Raw genomic sequence first — 26,530 nt, 5'->3', positions numbered from 1 at the left:
CACTTAACATTATGGATTCGGGATGCATCCATTTGCCTATACATGACTCAAATTTATCCTTGTTTGTAACGGAGCTGTGGATCATTGGGACAGAACAGAGAACACGGAAATGAACCCAGGCACACGCAGCTACCTGATCTTTGACAAAGGGGCCAAAAATATCCACTGAGGACAGATGGCCTTTTTAACAAATGGCGCTGGGAAAACTGGCTTTCCACATACAGCAAGTTAAAGGTAAACTCCTATCTCTTTCCCTGCACTAAACGAAAATCTAAACAGTTCAAAGATCTAAATATTAATACAGAAACAATTTGCTGAAAGAAAAAGCTTGGTGAAAATCCTGAAGTCATAGGCAAGCACTTTCTGAACAGAGCTATTTTTAAAGAACGTTTCAACAGAGCATGTTTTCAACACTTCTCAAGTCCAAGCTGAGTCAAATAATGAAATGTATTATATGAGCTTAGGTAATCATAATGCCCCAGAGCCGGGGATATAGCTCTGTGGCATAAGCACCTGCCTGGCAAGAGCAAGGTCCTGAGTTCGATTCCTGGTACCCAAAAATTAAAAAAAAGTGAGAATAGAATCACAATGCCCCAATGTATTCTGCCAGATTAAAACTAAGAAAAAGAAGCTCCAAATCGTTTTTATTTTCTATGGAAATCTGAATGTTTTTCAATTCTGTGTAAAGGTTCTAGAATTGAGACCCTAAACAAAAATATTTCTGAATATTTACAAACAATGTTCTAAATCACTACCAACAGCCTTTATACTCTGTGCCGTTATGGACGAAGAACAGAAGAGAGGAGATGGTTGGGGATTTCCATCCCAGCAGTAGGACGTTCCTGTCCATTCTTCGCTTAAACTGATTTTTTTCTTGTCCAAAAACGTCAGTTTAGCCTTTTTAGAAAACTGCAGCCTATTAGTAAGTAGATCCCTGGGGCTGGGGATTTAGCTCAGTGGCAAAGCACCTGCCTGGCAAGCGCAAGGTCATGAGTTCGGTTCCCGGTACCAGAGAAAAAAACAAAACAAAAAAAAAAGTAAGTAGATCCCATGCAGTAGATCTACTCCCGTGTAATTCTATTTCCCTTGATTTAAAGCTGTGTTTCTCTGTTTTCTTCAGTGTCTTTCAAAATTCAAGACAGTGGGGGGTGGGATCACTGTGTACAAAACAGACGGAACGTGAAGGACATGCACGCAGGTCTCTCTCCACCCCTGCTGCGGCCTGTGAGCTGCTACACGGGACTTCCTGCCTCATGGGACGGAGCAGTGAAAGGCCGTGACTGCAGCCTGCTGTGCGTCCAGATTGGAGTAAACAGCAGCCCTAAGTCGGCCTCGAGAGTGGACAGTTCTCAGAGAGGCCAGGTCCCAGGGGAGTCTCTGATCTTCGCCTTGTACTCTCAGTAGCAGAATGCTTCCAAAACGTGTAATTACAGTCCTGATGAAGCGTAGCCAGGGCTGGGGAGCGGCTCAGAGGTACAGTGCTTTTGGGGCTCATTCCCAGCAACACAGAAAAAGGGGGCGGGGAAATCAACCAATTTCTAAAACGTTCACCCCCACCCTTTGTTTATAAACAGCACCACTGACAGTCCCCCAAAGTGACTGCTCTATCACCGTCCTTCAGCTAGCGGTGGCCAAGAGCTGGGCCATGAACCCAAGGCTCCCAAGCCAGGGAGATGCTGCAGATCTATAATGCTGCTTATTGTGTCAGTGCCCCCCCAGACGGTTCTAGTGGCCTCTGAAATGAGGGACATCCCCACACTAGGCCACGTAGAGGTCCGAAACAGGGCTCGAGGTGCACGCCTATAATCCCAGCACTGAGGAGACTGAGGCAGGAGAATTATTGCAAATTTGAGACCAGCCTGGGCTACAAAGTGAGCTTAAGGCCAGCCTCAACTTCATAGCGAGATCTTGTCTCAAAAAAACAAAAAACAAATAAAACAAAACAAACAAACAAAAAAGGAGTTCAAGAAGCACTCAACCTAACCAGCTGGGAGAGAAACACTACTCCTCACACTGAAAGAGTATTTCACTGAACACTGAGCTAGACCTCAAAATCAGAGACGTCCCGAGGCTTCCGTTATGGTCAGCAACGCCCTGTACACAGAGCAGAGCTGAGCTGAGCTGAGCTGAGCTGAGCTGAGCTGAGCTGGACAGGAAGGCTCTGCAGCCCCAACACATGGCCATGCCATCAACGGCGTGACAACGCCCGTCCTTACTTCTTCAGAGTCTCCGCGGAGTCGCTGCGGCCGTCATAGTCGAAGTCAAATGCGGGGCCGCTGACCACGTTGACGCCATTCCTCTCCAGGGCGTACCGCGGCAGGAGGGTGTCGTGAAAGTAGCGCCATATAACTGAAACCAGAAGGAAGACGGTCGTCTCTAGAGAACACCGAGCACGCCGGCCTGTACGTCATCCACACGTAACCGCGTGAGCACCTGCGGTCTGTGCAGATCGAGTCCCGTGGGGGCTCAGTCTTAAGGTGAGGCGCAAAATCCACTCCGGGTTCAGCTCTGGCCTTTGGATGGACTAACGGATAAACGCTGAATTCAACTCTGTTCTTAAGACCCCCTGCTAGTGCCGCCCGATGAGCTCAGGAACGCATTCAATCGGCGAGCTCGACACCGCGCCAAACAAGGGAAATGATTCAGACCCACCCTTACGATCTGAATTTTCCCTCCGAAATATTCGCAAGTGTTATGGATGTAAATATGACACCTTATAAGCGCTACATACATATTCGCACATTGGTTTAAGTGTGCATGTTTATTTTTTTTGCCTGTAGGAGTGAAATGCTACAACAGTTAATGATGTAAACTATTTTAAAAATAAAACCAATTACTAGGAATTTCATATTTGTGAAACTGGGAAACAGATGAAAAGCTATATATAATGGGGTTCTTCTCACTGTTTTATCAGCGTATGTTCGAAAGTAGTTAACATCCATTTCGGGGGACTGGCGTATGGCAGAGCCTACCTTGATTACTTCCCATCCCCTTACCTCCCCTCCGTCCTCACCTTCCTCCTACTTCCCTTCCCCATTTCCAACAAGTCTTCCTCTCCGTTTCCTTATGTTGTATGTATGAGTTGTGTATTAGCTAGATAACTTTAAGAAGAATATTACATACTTTTCTGTCAAAAATGTTTAGAAACTTTTAAATATACAGCCTGGTGTGCTGGTGCACGCTTGTAATCCCAGCACTCAGGAGGCTGAAGCAGGAGGATCACTGCAAGTTCAAAACAAGCCTGGGCTACAAAGTGAGCTCAGAGCCAGCCTGAACTGCACAGTGAGGCCCTGTCTCAAAAAGACAAACAAACAAATAATTTTTAAATATAAAGCAGACTAGACTTTAAAAGATAATTCTAATATTTGTACTGTCTTCTTGTGCATTTTAGGACTTTCAAAATTAAAGCTTTTTTTTTTTTTTAACTACATAGGTCTCACTATGTAGTTCAGACTGGCCTTGAGCTTACTACATAGCCCAGGCTGGCCTTGAACTCGTAGTGATTCTCCTGCCTCAGCCTCCTGAGTGTCAGGATTATAGGCCACGCCCAGCTAAAATTAAACAAACCTTTAGGAATGTATCTGATATTTAGTTAATTAGTTTAGTCTACAAATTCTACTAAATATAAATGGTACCCATGTGTACTGAAATTATAAAGTTAGAACTTTTTACCTTGAAAACTCTGGTACATTGGCACGATATTAGTAGTAAGCAACGCTTCAGAATATATTTGACTTGAATATTTACTCAGTTCTGAAAAGAAAAACACAGAACCATTTTTCATTTAACATTCAAAATTAGTTTTTCATGGTTTAGGGTGAGGGGAATTTAAACCAAGTTAGCTGAGTACCTTCTTGAACCCGAAAGGGCCTCTTTGCTACTGAAAGAAAGGCAGATACATTACCTTTGCCCCTTAAAATTTTTTAGTATTTCCTTTTTCAAGGCAATTTGTCAAAGAAATAGAAACTGCAATAAGAAGATCCTCAAAGGAAACACATCCACGCTTCGCTTCATTTGCCTAATTTCAGCTGAAGAGGATCGCACTGACGTCTCCCTTCCTGAACCCTTCACAGTGACAGGAGACAGGAACCGCTCCGGCTCAGAGCAGCACCTGCTGCCCACAGCAAAATCTCTGAGCTGCAGGGCAGATTTTAAAACAGGAGAGCATGAAAGAAGAGAGAGACAGGTAGGGCCGGGGAGGCAGAGCTTACGTGGCGGGGTGAGGAATCCGTAACTCAGTCTGTTGTTGTTTTTATAAAAGGAACACTTATGGACAGGACTCAGAGGGACCCGAAGGTCCTGGAACACGCAGCTGGAGAAGTCTTCTGTGGAGAACCCAACCTGCAGAAGGGAAGGAAAAAAGCCGCAGGTGTTAGGCACAGGGAGAAGAAAAGCATCGCTTTGCCAACAGGCGAAAGTGACCTGTGCTGTCTGCCCCTGCTCTTAACTTTCTGCAGCTCTCCACTGGTGTACTCATCTTTTTTCTAACTGAAAGGTGAAGAATCGTTACAAGTTTCAGGGTACTAACTCCTTGCCGTATATGTACAAACATCTTCCTGTACTGCACGAATTGCGTTTAGGTTTTTAGCTATAGTTTTAAGCATGTTACACAGTATAATGCTGACCATACTGCATTGCTGAAAGTCTCTGGGAGAAGGGAGCAAAGCCACTTAAAAGTAAAGGAAAGCTCCAGGAGTAGTGACAACTGTGAGTTCATGCAGCTTTCATTACATCAGAAAACTGGAAAGTCAGAAGGCGTGGTGGCGCATGCATGTAATCCCAGCACTCAGGAGGCTGAGGCAGGAGGATCGTTGCGAGTTTGAGTCCTGCCTGTGCTACAAAGTGAGCTCAAGGCCAGGCTGAACCGCATAGTGAGACCTTGTCTCAAAAAGACAAAAAAAGAAAACTGAAAAGTCAACCAGAAGCAATGACCACCATAATTAAAGTGTTGAAGGACAACAAATATAAAAGGTGCCTACAAAATACGGTGAATGCTAAGTATTGTGAACTCAAGTGAAAAACAGTATTTGGGAGTGGTCTTCAAAATTTTAAAAATTAGTTGAGAACACTATGTGAATACGTGAATGTGTGTACGATATATTTTAACACAGAAATGACTTATGTACACACACAACCTGTCTTCATTTATCAGCCTCGGTGAGTATCAATAGCAGCTGTATTCACTGAATCCGATCGCTACCCTCAATGAAGCCGATTTAGCACATCCTATAGCTCAAGCCTTTCTGAAAATCTGAAAATTGCAGGTAAAAGGTCCTGCATTAGATTACAAAGCAGTCTTAAAAGTATTAAAACGCGGACCAAGAAGGCACACCTTCCTCATCTCAGAGGCGTCTGCTCTGCGGCACCTCAGAGTTGCACAGCTAACAAGGGGCGCACCTGCGTCCGGAACCGAACGTTTCTGCTTTCCTGACCAGCTTCCCCCGACTCTGAGGCCAGCACAACAGTGACAGACTTGCTGTCAAGCTCTCGCTGATGGTGACCCAAAACCCACAGGGAGCCAGAGAAGCGGCAAACACTTGCGTTTCTCTCCACGGTGTAGGACGTCCAGAGGGGCATGAGGATGTCGTGGCTGTACGCGCTCACAAACTGATGGTGGTAGAGCACACACACACTGCTGCTCTTCTTCTCCACAAGCCGGGGCCTTCCGTAGGGTAAAGCTCCTCGGTCAGTGTTCTTCTCTTGAGCCCCAGAGGGAAAAGGAAACCGTCATTTAAAGCAGTGCATATGTGTTGTATAATAATACATGGTCATATGCTCGTCTAACCCTTTGCTCTGCTTCATGGTGAAAAATTGCTTTTAGCTAAAAAATAAACATAAAAACCAACAACAACTAATTAAAAGAGTAGCTGGGCGTAGCAGCACATGCTGGTGATTCCCAGCACTCAGGAGGCTGAGGCAGGAGGGTTATCATTAGCTCAAGGCCAGCCTGAACTATGTATCAAGCATAAACCTGTCTCAAGGAAAAAGAAAACAGGGGCTGGGGATTTAGCTCAGTGGCACAGTGCCTGCCCGGCAAGTACAAGGTCATGAGTTTGATTCCTGGTACCAGAAAAAAAAAAAAAAGAAAGAAAGAAAACAAAGAAGAGCAGAACCATAAAAACTTAACCAAACCAATGTGGTTGGTGACAATTTTTGCTTGTACAGATACTGAAAGATCAATGTGTTATCAAGGTTTATGAGGGGAGGCCACATGAAACTGCTAGAAATTCCAATTAATTAGGACTTACACTACCAATTTTTAAATTATGTTAATTGCCCTTTTTTAGGACATACTGCACCAAGCACATGTGGGAACTTAGGAAGCAAAAGATTCAGAACTCAAACTGTGAGACCAAACTGAGGGAAATGATACATTTACTGCCCTTTTCTAAATATCAAATGCTTTGTAAAATTCTTCTATATCATCTAATTCTTACATCTCCCCATGAATTAAGGTTATACACCTACTTTACTTAGAAGAAAACAGAAGTTCACGAAGAAAAAAACACTTCTTCCACAAACACACAGCTAAGCTCATATTCAAGGGCGGATCTACTCCATTCTGAAAGTGTCACCGTTTTTATACACTGCCACATTGGAGATAAAAAGACATCTGCCATCCCAACATTTAGAGTATGGGTTTTGTGCAGACAGGCTCATGTCAGGATTAAAGCAGACTTTACCTCTACCTTCCAGCAAGAGAAAATCAGTCACGTACTTTAAGGATCAGAGATTGTACAGAAGTGACTCTGACCATCCCAGAGAAGCCTGAAGAATTTCAGTCACCTATACGTTCTTAATTTTCATTCAAAAGTTACAAAGAAATAACTCCCAGGTAAAGAAATCAATTTATAATCTCTTATAATTAATTAAAAACCTGGTAAGATAAATACCAAGCTGGTATTTTGTTTGTATGTTTTGGACTTTTGAGAGAGGGTCTTACTATGTGTAGGGCAGGCTGGCCTTGATCTTGCAGGGATCCTCCTGCCTCAGCCTCCCGAGGGCTGGGATTACAGGTATGCAGCACCACACCTGGCCTAAGCCAGGAGGTTAAGTGTAAATTTAACGCTCCATGGTAGACACGTAAAAATCTTCAAAATTTCAAAGCACTTCCATAATGTTCACAAAGAATGACTTAGATTTCAATAAATGTGTCGTGCACCATTACCACTGTAAAGCAGCCCTTCTTCCCTTATGCCTAACAGGCTAGACTCAGGCAAAGCAAAAGCTGTTTCATCACGTGGGCCTCCGTGATTTTTATTTTGCCATTTGCCCTTAAATGAGGCCCCAGACCAATGGTCTATGGCTCGTGCTGCTGAGCAAAAGCTGTTTCCCCTTCCAGCGGGGGTCCCGTGTGTTACCTTCCGTCCTGGTCAGGTTAAACTGCGTCTGGAAATCCTCAATAGGCACAATCTAAAAACAAGTTCATAAAACAGTGTTAGGGTTGGGGAGGGCCGAGGGCGTTCTATAACTCAGCCCCCCGTTAGCCAAGCCTAAACTAACCCAACAGGGAACAAAGACTGGATTCCCAAGTCTTGTCTAAGTAAAAGGTGTTCTTGTCCATGGATGAGGAGGCCGACAGAGAAATGACTAATAAGACTGTCCGCGTAGGTGTAACACCAGTGGCTGAAAACCAGTAATATAAACCCTGCTTTGTACTTCTTGTCCTCTCAGTAGCTCTCCATGAGCCTAAACCAGGCCCTGAAGATAACAGGACACATCACATGAACGCCTCCCGCTGCTGGCTACCTTCACGCTCACGTCCACTTGGCTCCTAACGTCAGGTATTTTTAATCTTCTTGCAGCAGCTGTTAAGATACTCACAGAATACTAATTATTAAGATCTACCTATGATACTAATATTAATACTAGTTATTAAGATCGACTCATAATACTAATATTAATGCTAATTATTACGATTTACTTATAATTACTAAGATGTGCTTATAACTCCCGTGAAGATAGGAAAAAGAGCAGTGCCATATACCCATTTTATACAGAAATGCTCTTTTCCCCTAAACGAACACTGGGTTGGACTGTCTTGGAGAGGACATTGCGATGAGCTTACTCAGCTCAGTACAGCGCCGATGATAAGAGCGCTGAAGGTGCAGAGAGGAGGAAAATAAGGCGGTCCTAGTGTGAGAGACAACCGTACGCCGACCTCCTGCTGCACTTCTTAGCACTGGCCGTGCGGAGGGCGAGGGCCACACCTCTCAGAGCTACTCACCGAGGGGTCACAGAAGCAGCCTAGCGTGTCTGTGGGGGTCCCCTTGATGGGGCATTTCACCAGGGGCTCTGCTTCTTTGGGGTGCTTTGGGGTGTAAACAGGATGCTTTAGGAGATGGTTCAGACTTCCGTGAGTCCCATTATTCGGAGCAGGTGTCAACTTCAGTAAATCTGCGTAATTCCAAGAATGGGAAAGAGCTACTTAGAAGTTCCAAACCAAGTAAACAGGTAGACTTACACTACAGTTTGTAAGGTTTGAAAAGTACAAATATATATAGATATGTATGTAACTCGCTAGATATAGAGATAGAGACAGGGAAATAAAGATGGAGACAGAGATAAAGATAGAGATAGAGACAGAGACAAAGATAGAGATAGAGATCTCCTTTACCCTTTTAACTAAAACTGTAAAACTTTCTTGGCTGTTAGAGTATTTGTGAGTATGCTATTCTGATAAGAAATACAGATCTGTATGCTCTACTTCTCTATAAAAATTTCTGAATTTTAAAATAATAATATAATAATAGCAAAGAAATACTACACACCAGCCACAGATTTGAGTGTTTTAGGATGTATTAACTCGTTTAAAGTTATTGGCTCCTAGTCAAAGAATTATATATTCAATAGTTTTGCAAATGCCCAATATTAGCAGAAAAAGGAAATAATACGTAAAACCCAATGCCTCCCCACAGCACTACTAGTTCGAAAGATACAAAGTAAAACAACAGGGCTGATGGCCTGGCCTTTGTGTCCACAGCCTTGACATTGCTATCCCATCCACTGTTACTGCTACCGGAAGTTCTGCCATTTTGCTCACCTTTCGCTTTCCCCAAACTCTATCCTTTGGCTTCTACCGCTACTCTGACCACAAGCTAGAGAATTTAACCCCAGGGTCTAGCACTCTGTAGATGCACCAGTGTGTAGCCCAGTGAAAAGTCAGACAAGTAATGAGAAGCAACATTTTGCACATTTCTTTTCAGTTGTGTCTGGGTCAGAAGAGGAAAGGGACAATATGAGGGTGTGTCTTCCTTCATCACATCCCCACCCAGGCGTCCAGCGCGTGACCTACTTAGGACTGTCCTCCAACTCTCCTCTAAGAAGGGAGAAGAGCTCCTGTTCATACTTACCACACATTAAGTTATAGAGCTCAATATTTTCAAAGGTGTCAACCTCCACGCCATGCTTGAATCCAGGTCCATAGCCTAGAAAGAGAGCCTGCGTGGGCCAGAAAAGTAACACTTCATCAATGCAGTTCCGTTATGTGTAGAGTTGGTACATAAATGTATAGTATGTGCACTGTTAATGTGTTAAGATGGGGAAACACCCTGATTTGGTGAGCCTTTTGTGGTGTTGTTCTAACCTCCATCACATGTATAATCTAAAGACACCTAGAACACTTCTTAGTTTTGTTTTTTTTACACCAGGAATTGAACTCAGGACCTTGCACTTGCCAAGCAGGGTCTTGTGCCACTGAGCTAAACCCCTGGCCCCACTTTTCTTAGTTTTGTTACTCTTCTGGACTTGAGGAGCAGGACAGAGTGGATGGTGGACTCTTTTCTCCCTATGAAATGGTGTACAGTATTGATCTCACCCTGTCTACCTCCCACAGAGCTACAGGAAGCAATTTAACTATTGTTTTTGAAAATTTATAAGCACCAGGCAAGGCATGTGTGTAATCCCACCACTCTGGGAGGCTGATACAGGAAAATTGCAAATTTAAGTCCAGCCTGGACAATATAGCAAGATGGCATCTCAAAAAAAAAAAAAAAAGACTGGGGATGTAGCTCAGTCCCAAGGTCCCAGGTTCAATCCCCAGGGCTGAAAAAATAAATAAAATAAAATAAAATGTAAGATATTATCTCTTTTCAGAACGTAGGTACAATACCTTTTCATCAGGTAAGTCGCTGGCTTTCTTTTGTGGTGAAGTAACCCGCTTAGTGGTACACAAATAAGTATTAGCAATTTAGTAAATGTTCTCTCACAGATTCACAAAACATGAATAAAATATTAACAAAATTCTTTACTGTCCAAAGAAAGACAGCTATATAAAATATGTTTAAGAAAAATAATCATAACCTGTGTTGTCTCCCACTTTATATATTATCTTCTCTTCGAGTTTAGTTCTATTTTCTTAAAGAATGAAAGGTTTACTTACTTGCATATTTGAAAATACATTGTCAGAGCCATGAAATCCGCCTCCACAAAATTTTCCTTCCGAGGGACTCCTATTTTGACATGAATTAATATGAATCAATAACATGAAGTCTATTCGTATAACACGATCGGTAACTATAACTTCTTCGTTAATAAAAAACAAGTAACTATCTTGGTTTTACTTTTACCTTTTATTTTGCTCTTTGATTTATTTTTAACCTATAACATTATACAAATGATTACCTACAGCTTACATCAACAGAAAGAAGACCCTTAGTAGACATAGTGAAAATTGAATAGCTACCCGAATTACTCAATCCTCCCCTTTGTAATTCCTTTAAAACAGACAGCCCACATACCATCTGATCAAAATCACTTTCGGAGGCATAATTCTCATCGCAACATAACGTGAATATTATGTTACAAACTAGAGAAAAGAATTTCAAAGCAGCTCTCCTGAGACGGAGCACTCATGTATGTATATACACCTGCAATCCCAGCACTCGGGAGGCTGAGGCAGGAGGATCACTGTAAGTTCAAGGCCAGCCTGGGCTACATAGTAAGACTCCATCTCAAACAAACAAACAGAGAATTAACAGGCCAAGATTGAAAAATCCTGGGTCAAGGGAAGAGGATCCTATTTCTAGAGTTTTCATGTAGCAACACCATTAGAAAAGGCCTACTGATTGCCCTGGGCCACTGACGGGCCAGGCTGCATCTTCCAGCAGGGAGGTCGGCGGAACTTACAGCGCGAGTTGCCACTGCGGGTCCAGGTAGAATGTCAGGGGCTCGATCCTGTCGTTTTTGGCAAAGTGAAAACGCTTGGGGAGGAAGTGTTTCAGGTAAGGCGTGAAGTGCTGCTTGGGTTCACGACACTGAAATTGCAAAAGGTCAAAACAAGAAGCAAATGCGTGCTATTATTTCCATACGGGCAAAACTGTGAACATCTCTTGAAATTCAAGACCATGTAAGTTTTTTCTCACAAACATTTTACCAGCCTGCCCAATCAGTCACAGACAGAAAAAGAACAGTTCTTCGCCAGGCGTGGTAGCATACACCTGCAATCCCAGCACTCGGGAGGCTGAGGCAGGAGGATCATTGAGAGTTCAAGGCCAGCCTGGGCTACAAAGTGAGCTCAAGTCCAGTCTGAACTGCATAGAGAGATCTTGTCTCAAAAAGACAAAAAAAAAACAAACCAAAAAAAAAACAGTTCTTGCATTCTGAGAGGCTGAGGCAGGATACAAGTATGAGCCCAGCCTGAGCAATTTAGACATTGTCTGAAAAAATAAAATAAAAAAAGATATAATAAAATAAAATAATAAGATAAAACAAAATAAAATAAAAGGCTGGGCATGTAGCTCAGTGCAAAAGCCTTAGGTTCAATCCCCAATATTGAAAAATAAAATAAAATTAAAACATTCTTGCTAATTGTATACCTTACAAGGTGAATATTCCAAGCCAGTTGAAATTTTTTATTCTGTCTTTTTTGAGACAGGGTCTCACTATGCAGTTCATTCAGGCTGGTCTTGAACTCATTTTGTAGCCCAGGCTGGCCTTGAACTCAATGATCCTCCTGCTTCAGCCTCTGAAGCTAGTTGAAATTTTTATTGGATAACCTAATTGTTATTGCATGAAAGTCCCAGGACCCTTAGACTGTGTCACTTGATTACCCTAGATCACACTAAAGTCACAACTTAGCAGTCTTATTTTTCATTTCTTTTCTCTTTCCATCCTTCTTCCCTTCCTTCTTTCTTTGCAGTACTAGAAATTGAGCCTATGGCATTCACTCTGAGCTATATTTCTAGCCCTTTTTAAAATTTTTTACTTCAAGGCAGTTTCTTGCTAAGTCATTATTTTGCCTAGTCTGGGCTTGAGCTTGTGATCTTCCTGCGTCAGCCTACCAGAGTGCTAGGATTACAGGTAGGCACTACCAAACCCGGCTTGGAAGAAAATACATCATAAGGCGAAGATGTTTACGGCAGTAAAGCTACACACTTTTCTTTTTGTTTTTTCAATTACTTCTGGTACTGTTATACACATTTACAGCACTAGAAAGTAAATTCTGAAAACCTTTCAAACACAGATTATTGGAACATATCCCCACAGACCTGTAAGAGCTAACGATATTGGCCCATACACTCAAAAATTCTAATCCTAGCAATAGACATCAAACCCTCTCTCTAAACACACCAAATTAACAACAACCAGACAACAGAAAATAAAGATACTCACAGAGAGATTTCTGGCAATGCCTTCATAATTAACTGAGGGGGACAAACGCTAAGAATTAGTAGTTGATGACATGCTGCAATTAAAAATAAAAATACTACAAAAATGTAGAATGTTAGACTCAAATTCCACATGTAAATACCAAAGCCAATTTCAAACTCATTCAAGGCACTGCACACTGGCTACTGAAGGCTAAGGTGGATCCCTCCGCACCGTCCCGTGCTGGTGCGGACAGCAGGGTTCTGTCATCAGGTGAGAGCAAGCAACCCTTGTGATCTGTTCTACCCATCATCCACCCACCCCTCCTCCACCTGTCCGCTCTCGGGCCAGCCGGCCACTCATCCACCTGTTAATCTACCCGCCCATCCAAAGCTCCGTCTGTCCCTCCGCATATCTATCCATATTCACATGGACAGCTGGATGTAGTGTGATTTCATACGTGCTTAACATACACACAGCAAATACCTGGGAAAACATATTCCAAACCTAACAGCGGTTATCTCTGAAAAGGGGAATTCGGTTGTGAAGTAAGGGACTCAGGGTGGGAAACCTACGTTTTACTTTGGATATTTTAACGTTCAGTGATAATTCTAGCATTTCAAAGTAAAAGGGACGCAGGGAAACACAGAAGAAAGGGCAAGTAGATGGGTTTAAAGCTGAATTTTCAGTGTAAGCTCAATGAACTTCCGTAGTGTACACCGTGCACCGCATCAGTGACTGTCTAGCTTTCTAAATTTTCTTTTCTTTTCTTTTCTTTTTTTGTCTTTTTGAGACAGGGTCTCGCTATGCAGTTCAGGCTGACCTTGAGCTTACTTTGTAGCCCAAGCTGGCCTCAAACTCCAGCGATCCTCCTGCCTCAGCCTCCCAAGTGCTGGGATTACAGGCGTGCGCCACCACGTCTGGCTGCCCATGCAGTTTTAAAACAGGTTTTATAATCATCATGTACAGTTGTCCCTGGGTGTCCTTGGGGTACAGGGTCCATGAATATCACAGTTTTCAGATGCTCAAGTCCCTGACATAAAATGAACGGCATAGTACTTGGAAATAATCTACACATATCTTCCCATATACGTCAGATTACTCGTACTGCCTAACATAACGCAATGCTATATGAAAAACTGTTACACTGGATTATTTAGAGAGCAATGACAAAAAATTTGCACAGGCTTAACACAGATAAAATGTTTTTCTAGATATTTTCAATCTGCAGTTGGCCGAATTCACAGATATGGAACCATTACATGTGGAAGGTTGACCGTGCTACATTTATACATTTTATTTTATTTTATTTTATTTTATTTTATTTTATTTTATTTATTTTTGGTACCAGGAGTCAAACTCAGGACCTTGCGCTTGTCAGGCAAGCACTGTGTGGCTGAACTATATACCTGGCCCCACTTCTAGACTTTTAAAAAATACTAATTCTGCATATGGAACTTGTACTTTGCGCTAATATAGCTCATACCCATTTTCCTGCAATGAAATGCTTTTAAATTAGTATTCAACCATATCTACTAAAACCTATTTCATTCCAAACCCAAACCTAGCCCAATTCTGATAACTCAGAACACCTTATTTTTGTTTTCATTTCAAAAGTAATCGTGTTAAAAAGAGTTTTTAAAGTTGACCGACATATCAGATAAGTTTTCACGGATGGTAATCAAAAAACAGATACCAAAGGCTGGAAAAAGTTACAAAATGGGCTGATGTGCAAAAGAGAACATCCTCCTTTTTTGGTAACCTGTGTCAAGAGAGGTGAAATTTCTTCTCCTTTCCTCTTTCAAAGATATATTCTTGTTGCTTTTTTTTTTTTTTTTGGTACCAGGAATCGAACTCATGACCTTGCACCTGCCAGGCAGGTGCTCATGCCACTAAGCTATATTCCCAGCCCTCTCGTTGCTTTTTGAAATGGCTTAAAGAAGTCATTTCTGAGGACAGAAATCAACTGCTTATCGAATCTGTCATCTCTGCTAGCATTCCTCCTCCTAACAGAATATTACTCTCACGTGATGTAAGTCACACTAATGCCATTAATTACCTAAACTTGAACAGAGTTGAATTTTTCCCTTAAACTTTTTTCTACCACAATCTTGAACCTACTATAAGTAAAACTACATTGCCACAGCAACTTGTATGAAGATCACCAAATAATAATATGCTTGGCCCACGAATAAATACCAGAAAAATAAGTGGCAAGATTTGTGGCCTTACATTTAGTCCCATAAAATTCACTGAAGTACATAAGATCACTGAAGTACTAGAGATTATGAAACACTGACTCCCTATCATTTTTAATGATTTGGAGAAATTTATTCGTAACACAAGCATGTTGGAAATTACCACAAAGACGTACTTACACGAATAGTATTCATTGAGCTCATCAGCTGGTCTCAGTCGAGCGGCAGGTCCATACGTAACTTTAACATTTTTAACATCCCCCAAATATTTGCTCAGGTACACATACTTCTTACAACTGCCTTGTTCCATGCCTAGGAGAAAGAAACCCAAAAGCACGTTTCAACTTTTATAAAGAACTTGATACGGAAGGCAGAATTTCTTTCACTTCCAGAATTAACTATATATATGCTCAATAAATGAGCTGAATATATTCGTTGATATTAGTTGCTATCAGATGTTCACATACAGTCGTTCCTTAGCTGGACTCCTGGTAGAATAGGACACGGAATTTCAGCTATATTGGCCATTTCACTTTTCTCAAACTACCTTCCTGCCTACTGTGCTTCCTCCTGCAAGGTGGCTGTTCTCACGCCGTGGGGTGAACGTCTTTTCCTTCTACTACCTGGCCAAAACTCGCTCTGCACAGCCTGTTTCTTTTCCCTACCTTTAACAAAACTTTGCTGCTATTAAAAAAAAAATTCCCGGCTGGGGATTTAGCTCAGCGGCAAAAGCGCTTGCCTGGCAAGCGCAAGGTCGTGAGTTCGGTTCCTGGTACCGGAGAAAAACCAAAAAAAAAAAAAAAATTCCCTTTCCTTCACCCAAAATTAGGTGTTTCTTCTTATTTACCTCTTGTAACATCATTCCATTCTAAGGAAGAACATCGAATCACAGATCTACACAGCTCTTTGCCCAAAAGCACCCGCCATTTTGGCTGGGATTATAGGTGTCAGACTCACTACAGGACTGGCGTTTCTGTGACATGCAACACTTTAGGACTCTTTCTAAAAAACGGCTTTCTGCAATTATTTTTGAAGCAAACAACAAACACAAGTAGAAAAATAAACAGCCTACTTTCTACTTTCTATCATGCACACCCCTTCTTCAGTCCCACAGCTGTACCCAAACCTGTGTCACCAAGATTGTGTTGCACAAAATGAAAATAATATACTGTCAAATTTAATATGCTGTCAAAATTAATACACACAGCCTCTAAAGTTATTCGTATTATGCTACATAAAGTTGAAAAGGCACATAATAATGTTTTCTGATTAAATTTAAAACTGTGGAGTAACCAAAATTTAACACTGAAGAAACACTTTTTGAACTATTTAAATCCTGGTGTAGGCTTTTCCCAAATCGGAAGGTAGCTGCATTATACTGGCCAGCACTTAGGTTTCCATGAACTCTGTGTTTCATTTGTGTTTTATATTTACTGTAATTTCTTCCAAAGGACTTTCCACAAGGAACTACATTTTTTAACAATGTGTGACCTATGCATTCACAGGGAACCATGAGACAAAAATCTACCAAGGAAACTTTTTTTGGTAAGACAATCTGAAGAGTAAACAAGGCAAACGTAGGTTACCGTGATCCGAAACCAGGATGAGGTTCAGGCATTTGTCCAGCTTGAGCTCTCTGAGGCCCTCCATCAGCATGCCCACCATGCTGTCCACCCTCTGCAGGGCTTTGATGACCTGAGGTGGAAAGCAACCTGGTGTGACCAATTCTACACTGTGGGCTACTTCTACGTGAAGCCATCTCTACTTTAAAAATACATGAAGACATGATCAAAATCACTGGCCATTAGAGAACTGCACATTCAAACAACATTGTGATTGAACGGTACCCCAGAAAGAATGGCCACCATCAAGAAATCAAATAACATAAGCTGGAGACATGGGGGGATGGGGTACCCTTCTACATTGTTGCTGGGAATGAACTAGTACAACCACTATGGAAATCAGTGTGCGGATGCCTCAGAAAACTAAAACAAGTTGCCGGGTGCAGTGGTGCATGCCTATAATCCCAGCACTCAGGAGGCTGAGGCAGGAGGATTGTCACAAGTCTGAGACCATCCTGGGCTACAACGTGAGCTCAAGGCCAGGCTGAACTGCATAGTGAGACACTGTCTTAAAAAGACAAAAAAAAAAGAAAAAAAAACTAAAACAAGAAAGCCCATCCAATCCAGCTATTACCCTCCTAGGTATCTTCCTAGAAGAGTTTAAGACAGTGCCAGTACAAGGACACATGCATACCCATGTTTACAACGGCACAATTCGCAATAGCTAAATCTGTCCATCAACGGATGACTGGATAAAGAAAACGCAGTGTTTACACAAAACAGAGCACGACTCCACCACAGAGAAGGGAAAACCTGCATCTTCTGCAGGGAAGCGGGCGCACTGAGCCCACAATGTTAAGTGAAATAAATGAGACACACGATTTATCACATAACTTCTCTTCTATGAATCTGGGGTGAAGAGGTGAGGCCACAGCCTCTGATGGAGGCAATCAGACCAGGTCTGCGACAGGGGGTTCGGGCAGTGCCACCTCACAATTTGTATGGCCAACAGCAGTCAGAGATGCTTTCTTTTTATTGCTTTTCATATCTTAAGTCACAGGTAAAATGTAGAAGGAAAGTTACTTATTTTTACTAACATTTCCTGTGCCCCAAGATGTAAAAGTGCTTCAGACACACGAACACTGAAAGCAGCAAGCGTTGTTTTTTTTTTTTTTTTTTTTTTTTTTTTTTTGGTTTTTCTCCGGTACCGGGAACCGAACTCACGACCTTGCGCTTGCCAGGCAGGCGCTTTTGCCACTGAGCTAAATCCCCAGCCCCAGCAGCAAGCGTTGTTTTAAAGTACAACGTAAGTGGCAGACAGAGACAGGAGCTGGCTAAAGGTGTCAGTTCAAACAAGATGTTATTCTATGAGCATTAGCCCATGAGCTGGTTCCTAGAGTTCCCTAGTAATCATCCAATAAAGAAAGATTATTTGCATATCTCTATTTTTTTTTCTGAGACAGGGCCTCACTAAGTCACTAAGTAGCCCAGGATGAGCTCAAACTTGCAATCCTCCTGCCTCAGCCTCCCAGAATGTTGGGATTATAAGTGTGAAACACCATGCTCAGCTGTATCTCTGTAATTTTGAGAAAGCCTCCCATCTTTCAATGTTCCGGCTGTAATGTAAGCACGGCCTCATGAATCTAGAGACCTATTTCTTAAGAAGGAGAGTTTAGAGAAGGCTTCTTCCGCTACTTGATTCATTAACCTATATTTTCATAGAAATCTGGAGCCTCAGAAAGTTTGTAGTCCACAATGACTAGATTCACTGGGGGAGTTGGTATGGGTAGATAATGCATCTCACTTTTTTTAACCTCTTACAAAACTCTCATGAAGCATTTAGTTTTTAGGCCAAAGGAAGAGAATATGGGGTGGCAAAAGAATTTTGAGTTTGGAAATGTAGAATTGAATTCATCAGTGCACTTGAGCACTGCAGAAAACGTAAGCAAACACCATTCTCCCAACTTTATTTTGGTTAAAGTACACTCTGTGGTTTAGTAAAGTGATGCATAGTAATTCCCTCTCTCCAGACATCACAGCATCTTACAGAATGGCCCAGAAGCTTCAGAGCACAGATAGGTTAAAGGACACCCGCCTTAACAAAGTCACGGTAGGCAAAAGTGCACTTACTTCGCTGCTGACTGGTCCGTAGGAATGACCTGAGGAATCTGGTTCTTCTAAATACAGAGTGTAAAAGTGTGGTCTAAATCAAACAGTATCAAAATGTAATATTTTACGAACACATTGAAAAACAGAGTGGCAAGAATAATTCAACAATTGATAGTGCTTAAAAATTCTACAACACTGGGGTAACATTTCTAGGCTTGCTGGGAAATAATTTACAGGTTTGGAATTCTTCCAAATGCAGCTGTGGTAGCTCCCTAGAGAGTTTATTTAGATATAAAACATCATCACAGGAGATGGCAAAGTTTTATTCTAGTCTATTTTTAAGAAGTACATAAGTTTCATAAAACCAAGGGGTACTTACAATAGAAATTAATCATCTACATACCTTTCCCCTGCTGGAAGCTGGAGCCAGTCGAGAATAGCTAAGATCCTCCTTTCAAATGGTATGGAGCTGAAATGAAGGATAAACAAAATGAAACAAATCTGTGACAATTGTTTGGATTTAAAATATAAACGTTTTTCTTATTGAAAATGGCATTAAGCGATGCTAAAGTAACCCAGGCATCTACTGTGCTTGAAGTTACATAAGAGTTTTATTTGAAAACTAAATTTTGTTTTCCAGTAAAGAAGCAAAACTCAGCTTTTATACAAATATAAGTTGTGATCTGGTTTAAAAACTGGTTTCCTTCACTAGAGGGTATCCTCCGCAGGATACTCCGCGTGCGCTTGAGGTCGGGGCGTGCAGCACATGGGCAGTGCGTGTGTTGTCTGTTCTGCTCAGCAGCCCACTGACAGGCGTGTGGCTGGGAAACCGGCACCAGATGACAACCAAGAAACATTTCTCCAGGCAACAGTTCTCTGGCAAAATTAATTATGCCTTCCTCTGGGAACGGGGTTTTGTTTACACAGCTCCACAGGGAGGCCTGCCCGACCTCAAGGACAGCTAGGCATGGTCTCTTCTGGACCACAACAAGCCAGAGCTCCTACATCACGAATCTTTGAATCCTCCAATCCAGTTCAGGGCCTGGCGGGTCAGATCTCATTTACCATCTCCACGTCCTCTCTGGGGAGGAAACAGCAGCCAATGGCAAAGCATAGGAGGGCGCCCACGGGCTCGGGGGAGCACGAAGTTCAGCAACCTAAGGCTCCCGTGAAACTGCTATGAGCCTCTCCTCTGAGATTTACGGTGTTTTTTTGTTTGTGCTCTCCTCACCTCAAATATACTGGACTGATTTTGCAACAGAAATTTCAGGAAGTGCAAGGCAAATAGAATTAGTTGGGCAGTCTCCCTACCACCTCAGCCAACAGAAGTCTTCTCTCTAAAAAAATTGTTTTTGTCTTGTCTCATTACATCCTGATTTAAAAACTCGCAGGGCAATCAGCGTCAGTTTCCCATACTGAAAGCCGGGTCCCTACGGTGACTTGGAAGCGGAAATCCAGGGCAGCCACGAGCATCTCCTTCTAAATAATGTTCCCAGGCAAGTGCTCTGTGACACACTGTCTTTCCCTTCTAGCTCCCTCTGCCCTGATTAAAACGTGCAGCACCTCCACTCCCAGATCCCTACTTTTGCCATCCCGTCTTCCTTTTCTACCACCGCCCAGGGACCTGAACACAAAATGTCACCAGTGCTTCTACAAAGTGCTTGCCTAGCTTTGTTATTTCCCGTCCACGTGCAATCTTTGAGGTTGTGATTCTGTGAGGCTTCCCTTCTCAGGGAACACAGCACGCAGCGCTAGAGCTTAGGACTCAAAAAAGGGGGGTGGGGTGAGAGAAAAATAAGGCGCTCCGCCCCGGGGGTCCGGGACAATGCGCATCAGGACGTACTTGTTATACACACGGTAGATGTCTGGCAGATTTCCCTGAATTTCCACATCTGATCCCGGCCAAAAGTAGGTGCCAGCCTTGAGGCCTTGATATTTAGCCGTGAGCCAAATCTGTGGAAGGTGGTGAAGGAAAGTTAGGGCGTCATCGCTTAGAGAGCACGTGGTCCGGCACCACGGACACATTCCGCCCAAGGCTAAGTAACAGGTTTAGCAGTGGCCGCGGTAATCAGGTAACGTGACTCCTGAACAGCAGCAAGCAGAATTTTAAGTGATCCAGTACTAAATTAAACTAAAAAAGATGGACATACATCAGTGGTCATTTTTTTTAACTTTTAGTGCTATATCCCTAATGAATAGATTTCTCTTGAAAGAAGAAAAATTTACGAATATGCATGCCTTTAACTTATTGACATGTTTGCTTAGGTAACGATCATTTATTAAGCAGGTCCCACTGCCAGCCACAGGTGTCAAATTTTCCTATAAGCATCCTACATCGCTAACTCGTAAAATTCCCACAGTAGCCCTACAAGGTAGTTAACTGAATTATGTGCAGTACACAATGAGGAATCAGAGTCCAAGAAAGAATGAATCGCTCAGTCTCATGCTTTAAAGGTCAGAGCTGAAATCTGAATTCACAGCCAGGTATGGAGGCACACAACAGTAATCCCAAGACTAGGGAGGTTGAGGCAGGAGCGTCGCTTTGAGCTTGAGACCAGCCGAATTACCTACTGAGATCTTGTCTCAAAAAAAACAAAACAATCTAAACTCACAGCCTAGAAATTAAACATAATTCTCTCTATCCTCCTAACAGAAATATCAAGATTGTGCAAACAGACCCTATGCAACTATCTTAGCAATTTAAAAATAAATTAAAAAGGACACGTTCAAATTACAGTCAGAAAAGACCTTCTGAGTTAGTACACTTGCACAGGAAGTCAAGGCTTGCTGCTCTGAGAAGCAAAGTAGTTTTGTGTAGATAAAACTACTCCCTTGTGTACATACTTACAGTATGAGACACAGCATTCTACACACACACACACACACACACACACACACACACACACAGTAGTAGTGACCAAATCAGAATAACTATCATCGCCTTAGAATTACTTTTTTTTTGTCTTTTTAAGACAGGCTCTCACTATGTAGTGCAGGCTGGCCTTGAACTCACGATACAACCCAAGCTGGCCTCAAACTCGCAGTGATCCTCCTGCCTCCAGAGTGCTAAAATTACAGGCATGTGCCACCACGCCCAGCTTCCTTAGAATTACTTTATGTTAATCAAAAGAAAATTTTAATGTTTAAGAAGATGAGAATATTAACTACTCTGATTGATATACATCTAGCAAATCATCATACTGTATCCTATGGATACGTACAATTAAAATAATAACTTTTAAAAGCTCTTACTCTGGACTGCTGCCCCATACTACTGTAAGAAAAAGGAATTGGCTGGAGATGTAGCTCAGTGGATGGGGCCTGGCTGTCATCACAAGGCCCTCCCCGAGAGACACAGAGAGAGAGAGAGACACAGAATGAAGCCGAGAAGAAGAACAGTTAGCGCAACTCTGCAGTAAGCTACTCTCAGACGCATGCAGTCACACAAGCTGCATGTGGGAATGTCAGCAATCATTCCTCCGACGGAAAGTCAGGGGCATAGTACACGAAACAGCTGATTAAAAACTTCAGGGGATCTTTTCACTTCACGCTGATTAAAATAAACAAAAATAATAAAATATTTTAGAACTAAGACCAAGAACTCACTGGCTCTCCTTTGTACCACTGGGGATTGAATTTCTCTTTAGTTTTAAACGAAAAGGAAACATTCATTTCAGGATCATATATCTTATTGTCAATTATCCCATGGGATTCCGGATAAAGTCCCTGAAACAGACAAAACACAGACGTTATCCCTTGTTATACAATGAGGTATTTCTTTCGCATCTGAAATTGAATTATTTCCTCAAAAAACGTTTCAACTGCATCTCACTTCTTAAGTACATGAAAGCTGCAGTGCAGGACTTACTGTGACAATGGTGTAGTGGTTGGGGAAGGTTTTTGTTGGGTACACAGGTCTCATGTTTTTAGTATATGTCCCACAGTTCTCTAAAAGAGAAAGAAAAAACATCATTATTAAGTGCATTTGGCAAACCACTGGCCTCATGTAGCCTTCCTACCCAGCAGTCTAAATCACAGAAAACCGCTGCGCCAGAGGGGGTGCACTGCCACATAAAAGCTCAAGATGAATCTAAAGCACCGCTGTGGATACAAAGCCAATCATAACTATAAGAGCTCTTTTTTCTCTTACTCAGAAAACAGTAAACAACATAATTAAACCCATTAAGCACTTAATCCCTTCTAACCAGTAACATTAAATTCAAGAGGGACACGTTGCAATAACTCAATGCTTGCAAGAGCTTTGATATTAATTAGTAGCCAAATAACTAATTAAAGCAGTAGACAGAATGGCTGCTCCAGCCTCCAAGTCTACTGACACCACTGTTGCTGGCTATTAATGTGATTTAATGCGTCAATATTAAAAAGAGATGATCGCGCTACTTTATCCATAATTTGAGGGATAATCATCAGTTAAGGCTTGGACTAAGATAAAGAAACTGCAAAAATTCAACTTGATCCAAAGTATAACACAGGATAACCACCAGTCCTTCTAAACTATATAGTAGGTAGTACTATCATTTCAGTTTCAAAAACATTATTTCTGAAATTCTGTTTTTAGAAGGAATGTCCATATGATAAATAAATAGGGGATTTTGTTTCCACAGTAAGAATGCAAAATTTTAAGACAACAAATCTGCGTAAAAATGGTTGAGGGTTAAAATCTTAAAATAGTCGTGTTATCTTAGAAGTATGTCAAGGGCAACTTCAGAGAAATTACACTATTAAAGGCCAGCGCCTTGGGATTAGGTTCAATCACTTTGTAATGGAGAAGACTGGCAGAGCAGGTAGGTTCTGCCAGTACTTTTCCAAAACATAGTGGTTCTTTCATCTGTCTTACCAAAATCATGACATGCCAGGAGCCAGCTCTCAAGTTACTCACTTAGTTTGCTAATAACAGGAAGAAGTCCTCCCCAGGTGTGTAAATATTCTGCCCTGAATCCATCCAAAGAAAATAAGAGGGTAGGAGGTATGTCAAACCTGGTAAAGAGAAAGAAAAGAGAATGTTTTAAAGAAGACACATGCGAGAAGATGTGTCCAGGGTGGATTTTTCACAGAGGTCAAATGTAATTTTCATTAAACTAGCAAGTTAGCAAGGACACCCATAAAGGCTATTTCCCCCCCAACCCCCAGTACCAGGAATCGAACTCACGACCTCGAGCTTGCCAGGCAGGCACTGTGCTGCTGAGCTAAATCCCCAGCCCCCAAGGCTATTTTAAATGCCTTTATATTCACATACATACGTTAATCACCAAACAGTGTTTATTAAAACTTCACACCACTCTCAGGTACTATGAACATCATTCGTGACTGCTGTCCTTCCAAAAGCCAGACCAAATGCTACTAAATTACAACAGGACTTCTGTAATTTTCAGGAAAATAAATGGCAATAACCAGCATTGCCTAAATTATATTTTTGTTTCCATTCATTTTTTTCCCCTAAGCAGCCACTTTCTGATACTGTCTTTATCTGACTCTCATACACAGTACCTTACACAGCACACATCATATGCTGTAGTTAGTTTCTACGTCTCATATACTGAAAAGATATAAATATCTAACATAGAAGTCCGAGAAATATTTATTACATTCATATTTATTATTAAACAAAAAGTGACTCACAGGTAGGAATGATCAAAAGATGAGGTCAGACACGTAGACGCTCACAAATACACACAGCTAATGTGAGGAAGCGGGCATAGCTATGTGCTCAGCAGAACAGAGCCACTATGGACGATGGCTGTGTGACAGTCCCCAGGCAGCACAGCTCAGAGATGGGGCATCTGCCTGGGGCACTTGGGAGACGACGGGCAGTCAGCTATTGCTGGCTGACTGTGAGGACTTCCACAGAAAGTCATTGGAGGTTGAGGCAAATACTTGTCTTGAAGGTAGACACCGCTGGACAAGCGGGGATTGGGAGGAGGGAGGGTAATGGGGGATGGGTGTGATCAAAGTATGTTACACCCATGTATAAAAATGCCACAAAGTGCAGTATTTTTCTTAACACAGCAGATTATACCTATCTACCTATCTGTGATTTCCACTGGTGACTGAATCACAGGCACTGCTGATCTTGTAGTTTTTTGCTGCCTTCATGTCCCATTTTTTATTATCTGTACAGTCTGCTTTAGGGAAAACATGAGATTCTTGCCTTTCTGAATCTGGCTTATTTTGTGGATGTTTTTATTCCCATTAAAATTGCCAAAGAAATATCCAGACACTTCATATCTATCAATATTTTGAAATTACATTATGAAGAGTTGCTGCTATATCATTTAATGCATTACTTTTGTGTGTGTGTGTCTTTTTGAGACAGGGTCTCACTATGCAGTTCAGGCTGGTCTTGAGCTCACTCTGCAGCCCAGGCTGGCCTCAACTTTGCAATGATCCTTCTGCCTCAGCCTCTCAAGTGCTGGGATTACAGGCGTGCGCCACCACGCCCAGCCTTTTAATGCATTACTTCTGTTATTTAAAAACATTTGTTATATCAAATTTGTTCACATCAATAACTAGGGTCTTTTTCAACCCTACTCCTTCCTCCTGCCCCATCCTCATACCAAACAGTGTCCCCAGAAAGAGAGAACACTCGTACACAGCGTCTGCTACCTGTCACACGTGCCCTTGGGAAGCTGGAGAACTAGTTGCCTATCTTCCCATGGGTTTGCATGTGTACAAAACCAGATCTATTCACTCATCAGAAAACAAAACAGTAGAATGTGGTAGCGCACACCTCTAATCCCAGCACTCAGGAGGCTGAGGCAGGAGGATTGGTGTGAATTCAAGGCCAGCCTAGGCTACGTAGTAAGTTCATGGCCAACTTAAACTACACAGTGAGACCCTGTCTCAAAATGAAAGTAAAGATCCCTCCTTCCTAAAGATAGAACCTTTGGCAGACAATGTTGGGAAAACTGACTAAATGCCGAGGGTTGAATCTAGACCCGTATCTCTCACACCGTGCACTAAACTAAGATCAAAATGGATCAAAGACCTAAATATTAAAACAGAAACACTTAATATGCTGGAAGATAAAACAGGTAAAATCCTGAAGACACTGGCATAAGCAAGGACATTTTGAACAGAACCCCAATTACATAAGAAATTACATCAGGAATCAACAGATGGGATCACATCAAATTAAAAAGCTTCTGCATAGCAAAGGAAACAACCAACAGAATGAACAGAATGGGGGGAAAATTGCCAGCTATTCCTCAAGCAGAAGACTGATATCTAGGATACATGAAGAACAAAAAAAAAAAAAAAAAAAGAATGAACAGAATGGGGGGAAAATTGCCAGCTATTCCTCAAGCAGAAGACTGATATCTAGGATACATGAAGAACAAAAAAAAAAAAAAAAAAGAAAGGAAAAAAAAAAAGCCCAAAATAAAAGATCCAATTAAAAAATGGTCAAATGAAATGTAGACACTTTTCAGAAGAGGTACAAATGGCCAATAAGCATATGAAAAAATGTTCAATATCTCTGGGCAAATTAACTTAGAGAAACGCAAATTAAAAAAATACTGAGATTCCGTCTTATCCCAGAAAGCATGGCCACCATGCAGAAATCACATAATAACACACGCTGGGGTCGCTGCGGGGAATGAGGAACTCTTCTTCTACATGGCTGGTGGGAGTGTAAACTGGTACAACCACTTTGGAGATCAGTACAGAGACTCCGCAAAAAAACTAAAACTACAAATTCCTCTTGACCCAGCTATTCCCCTCCAAGGTACATTCCCGAAAGAGTTAGACATTATATTACAGTGATCCATGCATACCTACACACTTATAGCAGCACGACTGATATAGCTACATCTTGGAAGTGATCTCTATGTCCATCAACAAAGGAATGGATAAAGGTAATGTGGTGTACAGTATATACACAATGGAGTATTACGCTGCCACAAAGAAGGGTACACTGGAGTCATCTGTAGGGAAGTAGATGCACCTTGAAGCCATAATGCTGAGTGGAATAAACCAGACACACAAGCTTAAATATCGCGAGGTTTCTCTTATACAAGAGACTGAAAATATAAATAAATTAAAGAACAATATGAA

At 41.9% G+C, this 26,530-nt stretch overlaps 1 protein-coding gene across 1 annotated transcript in view; it reads right to left on the bottom strand.

Moving 5' to 3' along the window:
- The window catches only part of Enpp1 (ectonucleotide pyrophosphatase/phosphodiesterase 1), a gene marked incomplete at its 5' end in the record, with an annotated part of 61,068 nt that overhangs the window by 3,909 nt on the left and 30,629 nt on the right, over nt 1–26,530 (bottom strand). The window contains 18 exon segments of the mRNA XM_013516652.1: nt 2,217–2,349; nt 3,673–3,753; nt 4,212–4,341; nt 5,542–5,699; nt 7,362–7,413; nt 8,228–8,397; nt 9,354–9,441; nt 10,382–10,451; nt 11,128–11,255; nt 12,613–12,644; nt 14,967–15,098; nt 16,373–16,481; nt 18,479–18,551; nt 18,861–18,926; nt 20,301–20,410; nt 22,064–22,183; nt 22,326–22,405; nt 23,358–23,455. Coding sequence (XP_013372106.1) covers nt 2,217–2,349; nt 3,673–3,753; nt 4,212–4,341; nt 5,542–5,699; nt 7,362–7,413; nt 8,228–8,397; nt 9,354–9,441; nt 10,382–10,451; nt 11,128–11,255; nt 12,613–12,644; nt 14,967–15,098; nt 16,373–16,481; nt 18,479–18,551; nt 18,861–18,926; nt 20,301–20,410; nt 22,064–22,183; nt 22,326–22,405; nt 23,358–23,455 — 1,830 coding nt within the window.

The sequence above is a fragment of the Chinchilla lanigera genome, unplaced genomic scaffold (genome assembly GCF_000276665.1).
Source record: "Chinchilla lanigera isolate Chin_1 unplaced genomic scaffold, ChiLan1.0 scaffold00035, whole genome shotgun sequence".
Classification (NCBI taxonomy): domain Eukaryota; kingdom Metazoa; phylum Chordata; class Mammalia; order Rodentia; family Chinchillidae; genus Chinchilla; species Chinchilla lanigera.
This window is presented reverse-complemented; position numbering and strand designations above follow the sequence as displayed.